Consider the following 12,412-nt stretch of genomic DNA (forward strand, 5'->3'; position numbering starts at 1 on the left):
AACATTAGATTGGGAATTAATAGTGGACTTGAAATCACCACAGATACATAATGACCCAATCAATTATTTAATGAGTGCCATAGGCATTGCCCATTGGCTGGTGTTAACTATGGAAATAAAGCTTTGGTCCTGAAGCCATGCAAGTGCTGTCTGAACAGCATCACAATCCTCAAATGGAAGTGGGTGAGTTCATCAAAATTAAGTCACTGCAGAAGGATTTGAGAAATGTGAGCCATAAAGTTATGTGCAAAGCTGAGTGCTGATTCAAAAATCTCCTTATATGAAGTGGACAGGGCGTAAATATCAGAAAAATATACTTTGTCCAACACTAAATTAACTAGCTCCCCTACTTGGAATCCAAAGCCGGTAAAGGCATCCAAGCCAAAAAAGTGAGTAGCATTAGGGGAATGCACAACTATCAAATTTAGTATGTGTTCAATTTTTTTGTACTCTAACCAAGACAACAGTGCATTACAAGCAACACTGCAAAATCAGACACGACCAAAAACTTTGAAATTAAACGAAGAATTTGAAGATAATTTGCAGCATTCCTCGCATGAAACAAATGAATGTTATGAGCAGATCAGCAAAGAATTTTGAAATACGACGTGAATTCTGAGTTAGCAAAGCTCATTTTTTCATTGGTGATGCTCACATGAGAAATATAGATTAATAGCACTGTTGGTGAGCAAAGCTAAAATCTTTCAGTTCAACCACTTTTATGCCATATAGAATTTTCCCTTGGCAAGCAGTATACCTCTCTAAACAAATGTTAACATCAAGGTTGTACTTTTAAAGATGCCACTAATCTTTAAATTTTGTGCACTCACAATGTCTAATTCCAAGATGGCTCAACAGGAAATCTGTACTATCCTACATTCAAACAGGCTGTTTACTTTTTTTACACAGTGACAAACAAAAAGTCACTATCTAAGTTCAGATATATTTTTCATCACACATACTTCAACTCATGTCATGCAAAAACAATAACTTCTCTCCAGTTTCACAAGCAACTTTTTGTCCCACACTCAGCCCACTGACTGTATACTGACATATGTCAAGAACCACATTTCTCAGGCCTCTGCAGTTGGGGTTGGTGGCTTAAACAAGCCAATTATAGGCCTGTATATGTTTCTGGTTTGAATGTTCTCTAATCAGCAATCTACAAATGCATTCAATTTCCTGAAAGAGATCACGAACTGCTTTCCCATTTGGGCAATTAGCAATTCATATCACTTTTATTTAGATAGATACAGTAGGTATATGTCTTCAGTCCAAGTTCCACACCTTCAGTAATAAAATCAGATAACATTAATTTAAAAAAAAAAATGAGTTATGGATCAGATTTGTCTGATGTGATAAGCTCTGCCTGATCCATGTTTTGAGTATCTGTGTCCTACTACAGCCTCTTAAACTCATCTCACGCAAGGCTACCAACCAATTTCCCCCCACAAGGTTATGTACATATACTGCATTATTGCAGTGAAACTATGCTGAAGTTAGGTGTTACTTCGCAAGTACATCAGTTGGTTCAGTTAAGACAGTCATCAATGGAGTAAAAGAAATTGACCACCACTAAATCCATTAGGCTTCTCTTCAACTGTCCTATGTTGCTAAGAGGCCAGACTGAAACTTTCTAGGATACATATGCAAGCATTGTCTGCAACATGACGTATCACAGCACTCCACTGAACATAAATTTGAATGTTGTGCAGGGGCAGTTGAATTTAGTGAAACTAAACTTCCAATTGTTGTTGCTTATAGGTCCCCTAACCCTGACTTCAGAGCATTTCTGCTCAAGCTAGAAAGGGTTCTTGATTCACTTTATAGGATGATGGTGCAAGAAAAAGGATGTTGGTTGTAGGCTGTGTTTTTTCCAGGTATGGTGCAGGGGAACAGTAGCACAACCACAGACAATATTTTTATTCATTCTTTGTTACTAGATGGGCATTCTGTTGGTAAAAGGGTGAATGCCCTTTCAGACCATGATGCACAAATTTTAACACTAACAGGCTTTTGTACTCAAATAAGTGTCACATATACTTACAAGCTATGTAGGAAAGTTAATCCAACAACAATAGAGAGTTTTTTAAACCTCGTCAGGAACAAGAGTGGCATGATGTTTATAGCGCCAATAACATAGATGATAAATATAATGCTTTCCTTAACACATTTCTCATGCTCTTTGAGAGTTGCTTTCCATTAGAATGTTCTAAGCAGGGTACTAGCAGTAAAAGGCATCCAGGGTGGCTGACTAGTAGGATAAGGATATCATGTAGAACAAAGTGGGAATTATATCAAAATGTTAGAAGTAGTCACAATTAAGCTACAGTAGCACATTACAAACAGTACTGTAAGGTGCTTGAAAATGTTATTACAAAGGGAAAGAGTATGTGGTATGCAAATAGAATAGCTAATTCACAGGATAAAATTAAAATCATTTGGTCAGATGTGAAGGAAGTGTCTGGTCAGCAGCACATGATCGATGATATAAAGCCAGTTCATAGTAAAAATATTTCTGTTACTGAGAAATCAGATATATGTTAAGTATTTAACAACACCAGAGAAGGAAAGTTGCTACTCACCATACAACGGAGCTGCTGAGTCGTGATAGGCACAATAAAAAGATTCACACAAATCCCCCCCCCCCCCCCCCCCCCCGCCCCGCCCCCTGTGAATCCATTTCGTCCTTTTCACACGTATTTGAGTGTATTTTTGTGTAAGTTTTCGGATGTAATTCTACTTTCTTACATAACTTTTCGCATTTTTGCACCAAAATGGATCCTTGCTCCTTCCATCTGTGTCAATACAGAAAAGTTTCCTTATCCCTAGCCAGATCCCAGTCCCATATACTGTTCCTGCATTGTTGCTTGGCTCATGAAATCACCCCTAATGACCGTACCATAAAATGACCTATCTCTGGTTGCCACCCCTCCTTCCACAATGACATCCACCTGTTCAGATTCCGCCAATCCTTAGTCCTTACGAACATAATCCCTACAACAACCACATTAAATTTTATTTACATTCCCTCCGCAAACATGCCTTCACCCTAGCCAGATTACGCTCCCATATTTTATTTACTCAGGCTTGTCTGACATTTGGCATTACTCCCAAAGGCCTCACACTTAAAGTTCCCATCTCTGGCTGCAATCCTTCTTTCCATCAGTCCTTATACCAGTTCCAAACAGCACAATCCATAGCCCTCACCCGCCTAATCCTTCACCTATACATCGACTCGGCCAATGAACACACCCGTCAACTCCTATCCCAAATCAAAGTCCTCAATCTTTCCTCTCCCACATCCACACTGGCTGTACATAGCCTCCTCCTACAGGCCAACCGCAAATTAGAACAACATGCCACCCTCCACCTCAAAAAACTATCCAATCTCCTGGTTTCCCACCTCCGGAAAGGCAACTCACTCACCCTCCACAACCTTTCCAACAAACCTCAACCTCCTCTCATTGCACACAGACCCAGTCTCTCCCATCTACTCAATCTCCCACTTCCAGCTCCACTCCCCCCAACACCTCAAAATTCTAGTCAACACAATCTGGAACCACAACACCCCAATTCAGTAGTTAACCTTTCCTCCAAACCCCTCTCCCAATCCGAAACCTCTGTCCTATCCAAAGGCCTCACCTTCAGGCCCACTCCCAGGTTCAACCAAACTGCCCTTGTCAAAGATTTACTGTCCTACACTCGTAGTCTCTGCTGGAAATATCACTTTGCCACGAAGAAAAACAATCCTGATCCCACTCCTAATGATCCAACTCCCCAAGACACTATCCAAATTGAACCCTGCCTGCAACAGTTCCGTCCTCCATCACAGCGGGACCCACCTCCTCTTCCTCAAAATCACCCTCTCCAAACCTTCCAGGAATTTCTCACTTCCAGCCTTGCCTCTCAATCATTCTTGAAAAACCTTAATCCTACTCCCAACATCACCACAGCCGAAGCCCAGGCTATCCGTGATCTGAAAGCTGACCGATCCATCATCATTCTTCCGGCTGACAAGGGTTCCACGACCGTGGTACTTGATCGTCGGGAGTATGTGGCTGAGGGACTGTGTCAGCTTTCAGACAACTCTACATACAAAGTTTGCCAAGGTAATCCCATTCCTGATGTCCAGGCGGAGCTTCAAGGAATCCTCAGAACCTTAGGCCCCCTACAAAACCTTTCACCTGACTCCATCAAACTCCTCACCCCACCGACACCTCGCACTCCTACCTTCTACCTACTTCCTGAAATTCACAAACCCAAACATCCTGGCCGCCCCATTGTAGCTGGTTACCAAGCCCCGACAGAACGTATCTCTGCCTACGTAGATCAACACCTTCAACCCATTACATGCAGTCTCCCATCCTTTATCAAAGACACCAACCACTTTCTCGAACACCTGGAATCCGTACCCAGTCTGTTACCCCCGGAAACCATCCTTGTAACCATTGATGCCACTTCCCTATACACGAATATCCCGCACGTCCAGGGCCTCGCTGCAATGGAGCACTTCCTTTCACGCCGATCACCTGCCACCCTACCTAAAACCTCTTTCCTCGTCACCTTAGCCAGCTTCATCCTGACCCACAACTTCTTCACTTTTGAAGGCCAGACATACCAACAATTAAAGGGAACAGCCATGGGTACCAGGATGGCCACCTCGTATGCCAACCTATTTATGGGTCGCTTAGAGGAAGCCTTCTTGGTTACCCAAGCCTGCCAACCCAAAGTTTGGTACAGATTTATTGATGACATCTTCATGATCTGGACTCACAGTGAAGAACAACTCCAGAATTTCCTCTCCAACCTCAACTCCTTTGGTTCCATCAGATTCACCTGGTCCTACTCCAAATCCCATGCCACTTTCCTGGACGTTGACCTCCATCTGTCCAATGGCCAGCCGCACACATCCGTCCACATCAAACCCACCAACAAGCAACAGTACCTCCATTATGACAGCTGCCACCCATTCCATATCAAACGGTCCCTTCCCTACAGCCTAGGCCTTCGTGGCAAACGAATCTGCTCCAGTCCTGAATCCCTCGACCATTACACCAAAAACCTGAAAACAGCTTTCGCATCCCGCAACTACCCTCCCAACCTGGTACAGAAGCAGATAACCAGAGCCACTTCCTCATCCCCTCAAACCCAGAACCTCTCACAGAAGAACCCCAAAAGTGCCCCACTTGTGACAGAATACTTCCCAGGACTGGATCAGACCTTGAATGTGGCTCTCCAGCAGGGATACGACTTCCTAAAATCCTGCCCCGAAGTGAGATCCATCCTTCATGAAATCCTCCCCACTCCACCAAGAGTGTCTTTCCGCCGTCCACCTAACCTTCGTAACCTCTTTGTTCATCCCTATGAAATCCCCAAACCACCTTCCCTACCCTCTGGCTCCTACCCTTGCAACCGCCCCCGGTGTAAAACCTGTCCTATGCACCCTCCCACCACCACCTACTCCAGTCCTGTAACCCGGAAGGTGTACACGATCAAAGGGAGAGCCACGTGTGAAAGCACCCACGTGATTTACCAACTGACCTGCCTGCACTGTGACGCTTTCTATGTGGGAATGACCAGCAACAAACTGTCCATTCGCATGAATGGACACAGGCAGACAGTGTTTGTTGGTAATGAGGATCACCCTGTGGCTAAACATGCCTTGATGCACGGCTAGCACATCTTGGCACAGTGTTACACCATCCAAGTTATCTGGATACTTCCCACCAACACCAACCTATCCGAACTCCGGAGATGGGAACTCGCCCTTCAGTATATCCTCTCTTCTTGATATCCGCCAGGCCTCAACCTCCGCTAATTTCAAGTTGCCGCCGCTCTTACCTCACCTGTCTTTCAACAACTTCTTTGCCTCTGTACTTCCGCCTCGACTGACATCTCTGCCCTTACTCTTTGCCTTCAAATATGTCTGCTTGTGTCTGTGTATGTGTGGATGGATATGTGTGTGTGTGTGTGTGTGTGTGTGTGTGTGTGTGTGTGTGTGTGTGTGTGTGTGTGCGAGTGTACACCTGTCCTTTTTTCCCCTAAGGGAAGTCTTTCCGCTCTCGGGATTGGAATGACTCCTTACCCTCTCCCTTAAAACCCACATCCTTTCGTCTTTCCCTCCCCTTCCTGAAGAAGCAACCATCGGTTGCGAAAGCTAGTAATTCTGTGTGTGTGTTTGTGTGTGTTTTGTTCATGTGCCTGTCTGCCAGCGCTTTCCCACTTTGTAAGTCTTGGAATCTTTGTTTATATATATACATTGACACCGGTGTGTCAGACCCACCATACTTGCTCCGGACACTGCGAGAGGGCTGTAGAAGCAATGATCACACGCACGGCACAGCGGACACACCAGGAACCGCGGTGTTGGCCGTCGAATGGCGCTAGCTGCGCAGCATTTGTGCACTGCAGCCGTCAGTGTCAGCCAGTTTGCCGTGGCATACGGAGCTCCATCGCAGTGTTTAACACTGGTAGCATGCCGCGACAGCGTGGACGTGAACCGTATGTGCAGTTGACGGACTTTGAGCGAGGGCGTATAGTGGGCATGCGGGAGGCCGGGTGGAAGTACCGCCGAATTGCTCAACACGAGGGGCATTAGGTCTCCACAGTACATCGATGTTGTCGCCAGTGGTCGGCGGAAGGTATACGTGCCCATCGACCTGGGACCGGACCGCAGCGACGCACGGATGCACGCTAAGACCGTAGGATCCTACGCAGTGCCGTAGGGGACCGCACCGCCACTTCCCAGCAAATTAGGGACACTGTTGCTCCTGGGGTATCGGCGAGGACCATTCGCAACCGTCTCCATGAAGCTGGGCTACGGTCCCGCACACCGTTAGGCCGTCTTCCGCTCACGTCCCAACATCGTGCAGCCCGCCTCCAGTGGTGTCGCGACAGGCGTGAATGGAGGGACGAATGGAGACGTGTCATCTTCAGCGATGAGAGTCGCTTCTGCCTTGGTGCCAATGATGGTCGTATGCGTGTTTGGCGCCGTGCAGGTGAGCGCCACAATCAGGACTGCATACGACTGAGGCACACAGGGCCAAAACCCGGCATCATGGTGTGGGGAGCGATCTCCTACACTGGCCGTACACCTCTGGTGATCGTCGAGGGGACACTGAATAGTGCACGGTACATCCAAACCGTCATCGAACCCATCATTCTACCATTCCTAGACCGGCAAGGGAACTTGCTGTTCCAACAGGACAATGCACGTCCATACGTATCCCGTGCTACCCATTGTGCTCTAGAAGGTGTAAGTCAACTACCCTGGCCAGCAAGATCTCCGGATCTGTCCCCCATTGAGCATGTTTGGGACTGGATGAAGCGTTGTCTCACGCAGTCTGCATGTCCAGCACGAACGCTGGTCCAACTGAGGCGCCAGGTGGAAATGGCATGGCAAGCCGTTCCACAGGACAACATCCAGCATCTCTACGATCGTCTCCATGGGAGAATAGCAGCCTGCATTGCTGCGAAAGGTGGATATACACTGTATTAGTGCCGACATTGTGCATGCTCTGTTGCCTGTGTCTATGTGCCTGTGGTTCTGTCAGTGTGATCATGTGATGTATCTGACCCCAGGAATGTGTCAATAAAGTTTCCCCTTCCTGGGACAATGAATTCACGGTGTTCTTATTTCAATTTTCAGGAATATATATAAAATAGAAAGAAACTTCCACATGGGAAAAATATAATAAAAACAAAGATTCCAAGCCTTACCAAGCGGGAAACTGCCGGCAGACAGGCACATGAACAAAACACACAAACACACACACAGAATTACTAACTTTCGCAACCGATGGTTGCTTCTTCAGGAAGGAGAAGCAACCATCGGTTGCGAAAGCTAGTAATTCTGTGTGTGTGTTTTGTTCATGTGCCTGTCTGCCGGCGGTTTCCCGCTTGGTAAGTCTTGGAATCTTTGTTTTTATTTTATATATATATATATATATATATATATATGTGTGTGTGTGTGTGTGTGTGTTCCTACTGCTGACAAAGGCCTTAGTGGCCGAAAGCTTTAACTGTGTGAATCTTTTTATTGTGCCTATTGTGACTCAGCAGCTCCACTATATGGTGAGTAGCAACTTTCCTTCTCTGGCATTGTTACATTCCATCCTGGATTTTCCAATGCTTGAAGTATTCAACAATCATTTTCTGAGCATTGCTGGTGAATTAAATAAAAATTTAGTTTCTACAGGGAATCATATAACACTCTTGGCAAATGCCATTGTGAGATTGATGTCTGAAATACTCCTCCATGATACAGACTAGGGGCAGATTGAGTCAGAAATTAAATCACTGAAGACTAAGGACTCTCATAGATATGATGGAGTGCCTAGCAGAATATTAAAGTACTGTGCTGCACATGTTAGTGCTGTATTTAGCTATATTTGTAATTTTTCCTTTAGGAATGGCCAGTTTCCTGAATGATTAAAGTACACAGTAGTAAAGCCACTTTATAAAAAAGAAGAAAGGAATAATGTAGACAATTTTAGACCTGTTTCTACACCATCAATAAAGTTATTGAAAAGGCTATGTATGTAAGGATAATTGATCACTTTATATCACACAATTTGCTATCAAATGTATAGTTCGGCTTTTAAAGTCGTATAACAACTGAAAATGTTATATTCTCTTTTCTCTGTGAGTACTGGATGAGTTAAACAAAAGGTTTTGAATGCTAGGCAATTTTTTGATTTAACTAAGGCATTTGATTGTGTTGATCATAAAATATTGCTCCAGAAGTTGGACCATTATGGGTTACGGGGAGTAGCTCACAACTGGTTCACCTCTTATTTTAACAACAGACAGCAATGTTGAGAATGGCTGTGATGTGGATACTGAGTGGGGTACGGTCAAGTTAGTGGTGCCGCAGGGATCAGTGTTGGAGCCACTGCTGTTCCTTATGTATGTAAATGATATGCCCTCTAGTATTATGGGTAGCTCTAAAATATTTCTGTTTGCTTGGTGGTAAATAATGTTACGTGCAACATTGGCTAGGTTTCAAATAGTGCAATTGATAACATAAGTTCATGGCTTGTAGAAAATAAACTAATGCTAAATCACAGCACGAATCAGATTTTACAGTTTCTAACACACAAATCAAAAAAACCTGACATTTTAATTACACAGAACAGTCATAACATTAGCGAAACTGAACAGCTCAAATTTCTAGGTATTCAGATAAATAGTAAAATGTTGTGGAAAGCCCATGCCAGTATCTTACTCAAAAACTTAATGTTGCCTTTTTTTACTATTCAAATGGTATCTGAGTGAGTGATCAATCACTCAACACGAAAATTAGTCTACTTTGCTTATTTTCATTCGCTTCTGTTGTATGGTATTATATTTTGGGGTAACTCTTCCCATTCTAAAAGGATATTTTTGACTCAGAAATGGGCAATAAGTTGTATAAGTTCAAAAATCTCTTGTCGACCCCTATGCATGAGTCTGGATATTTTGACATTGGCCTCTCAATATATATATTCCTTAACAATATGTATATTCCATACCAACATATATATTCCTTACTGCCATTTCTTGTTAACAATATTCACTTATTCCCAAGAATAAGCAGCTTTCACTCAGTTAATACTCAGCAAAAATCCAACCTGCATTTGGATCAGACTTCCTTAACTCTAGATCAGGAAGCTGTGCAGTACACTGCTGCATCAGTTCTCAGTAAGCTACCACTAGAATTCAAAAATCTTAGCAGTAATCCATTTGCTTTCAAATTTAAATAGAAGAGTTTCCTCATGTGTCACTCCTTCTATTCCATCGGGGAGTTCCTTAAAAAATTTAGATTGTTTCTTGTTGTATTGTTGACTACATTTACTTAAACTTATGGCTTGACTTTTTTTGGGTTCACAAACATTTTATTTTTATCTCTTATTACTTTTATGTTGTAATGTCATGTGCTGACACGTTCCATGACCTTGGAGATTTGTTCCTCAGTTTGGTGCTATGGAACCTGACATATAAATAACTAAATAAATGAATTTCCAAGTAATACAGAAATTCTTACCATGAAGGAAATACTTTCCCCTCAACTACCTGCTGTAAAACACCATCAATGAATGTTGATTTGATTTTCTGTAGGTGCCGATATTGCAGCACTGTTCCAGGAAGAGGGTGCCATGGTTTAAGCTGACTTAGCTGTAATAAGGAAGAATGAAATGAAATTATAAGTATCCATACATGAGTTTAAATTGTTATTCAATTGTACAAATATAAACATTTTAAAATAAAAATATATTCAAGATTGTAAAACTGAAAGACAAAATATAATTCAAATAATGGGCAACTACATTCTATTGTACAACAATTTCTAGGTACCTTTAATACAGATAATTTATTTACAAAGAAATTCCCTGAACTGATGATAATGTACTACACTTGCTTAGGTAAACTATTATATTTTTAATAATAGTATAACAATGTAGGTGAATTTTGATGCATATATGCAAGAAAATGGAGTCTTACCACATGCTCAGAAGTTGACTTTTGACCAAGTTTTGCAGTTTCTCTCACTTTAGTATTGCTTTTCTGATCAAGTTGAAGTTCTTCATACAGTATATTTCGTAACTGTTGTTGTGAATTCATTTGAAACGTTTTTCCTGCCTCTTTATATGACTGTTCTTGTAAATTATCTAATTCTTCCTGTAGAAATGATTATTTCAAAAGCTTTGAGAGAAAAATACCATCCTTATTAGTGGATCTCATATGGGAGCTAATTTATGTTCTCTTCTTCATCACATATATATAATGAAGATACAATGCTACTGTGGATTGAAAATTCATGTGTTTTAGCATTCAATGTGTACCAGCATGGGATTAAATAATACTCTTTACTGATATCTGTATTTTCCATTCTTTTTCCGAACTCATATAATTATTGTTAGTAAATTGGACATGTAATTCACATAGTATTATGATCAGGCAAGTGATTATTATCCTGAATTGCTTATCTACAGATTGATGCGTTATCACAAAATAATAATGGATGGATAAAAAAGATCTTTTTTGGTATTCAGTAACAATTTTCGTTCATTCTGTGTTTGGCTTTTAGCTGACTAGGTTGTCATCAAGTGGCAACTAACTGTAGTAATAAGGTGATTTTGCTTAAGTCTTCACAAATGTACTTGGTTAATGCATGAGAATATTAAATCTTTCACACAGGTCTCTTGTAATCCCTATAGAGATATATGATATAGCCTCTGCTACAGAAACTTGTACAAAACACAGTTATTCCACTTCCAAGACATTCTCAACAGTCAGTCAGGTGGCATGGTGGTTATTTCCCTTCTCAGTCTCTTAGTATCTGAAATTTTGTGGATAATTTTCAACAAGTATTACATCAAGAATCTCTCAACTACAAAATTACATGCTTGATCAGATATGTGGATATTGGTCTGCGCTTGTGAACTGGTACAACCAAATGAAACACTGATAAGGAAATTAAATTCATATTTAAAATATGCATTTTTTTTTTCTTCTTGGATCTTAATGTAAGTATTAGAACGTACAAAAAGTTGTTTAGCATTTATAGGAAAAATGACAGTATTATTTAAATTTATTAGCCAGCCTTGGACCATAAAAAACAATTACCTGTTATACCCATTTAAACTGAACTTAAGTAAACAATTTAAGTAAATTAACATATTTAATATACTACAGTGCAAAAAAATTTCTCTTTCCATATTATTATTTGACCCTCTGTTAATGCACTTCCTTTTGTTGTTGAAAAGGTTTTAATGTTTGTAAGCAAGACATTTCCAGAGGATGGTAGAGATGTTGCTAGAGTCCCCTGTGATTGAAACAAAGTCATGCCACTGTCACAACAAAGTTTCTGTTGAATTTACAATTTTGTTACCAATGACATGATGGGACAGGGCTCATTGTGGCTTAGTGTCTCCCTTCGATTTCATAAGACTGTTGGATATTTTCATTCCCTGGTTGTAGTTACTATGTTATGAAGAATATTGTCAGGTGGTACTGAAGCAGTGTGTCTATGTTTGCATTTCCTTTTATTCTGTTGAGCACTTTCACCAATAACATTATGGTCATCCTACTTACTGGGAAAGCTCATGCACTGCTTCTGTGACCTAATATATTAGATAATTTGTGGCATTGTTTATGTTGTGACATTTTAACAGCATCAATGCTGAGCATGAGTCTGATAATATTATGATTGATTCTTCTTGTACTTATTTTGCATATTTAAGTCCCTCTAAAAGCACTATGAGGCTTGCAGTGAGTATGGACATAACTTCTAGGAGCTTGAATATACCTCCTCAATTAGTCTTGCCATTTGCGAATGCACTTGCTGCCACATCTTTCTGTTTCGACCCATCTGTGTAGATCAGTCACAACAATGGCCAAAGACGAGTTATTAATACTGTAATCTCTG

At 41.5% G+C, this 12,412-nt stretch overlaps 1 protein-coding gene across 1 annotated transcript in view; it reads right to left on the minus strand.

The window, feature by feature from the left end:
- The window catches only part of LOC126334788 (DNA polymerase nu-like), a 451,725-nt gene that overhangs the window by 144,667 nt on the left and 294,646 nt on the right, over positions 1 to 12,412 (minus strand). Inside the window, exons 9-10 of the mRNA XM_049997409.1 lie at positions 10,486 to 10,662; positions 10,028 to 10,158 (exon numbers count right to left, since the gene is read on the minus strand). Of these exons, the coding sequence (XP_049853366.1) occupies positions 10,028 to 10,158; positions 10,486 to 10,662 (308 nt within the window). The remainder of the gene's footprint in view (positions 1 to 10,027; positions 10,159 to 10,485; positions 10,663 to 12,412) is intronic.

This window comes from Schistocerca gregaria, chromosome 2, assembly GCF_023897955.1.
Source record: "Schistocerca gregaria isolate iqSchGreg1 chromosome 2, iqSchGreg1.2, whole genome shotgun sequence".
Taxonomy (NCBI): domain Eukaryota; kingdom Metazoa; phylum Arthropoda; class Insecta; order Orthoptera; family Acrididae; genus Schistocerca; species Schistocerca gregaria.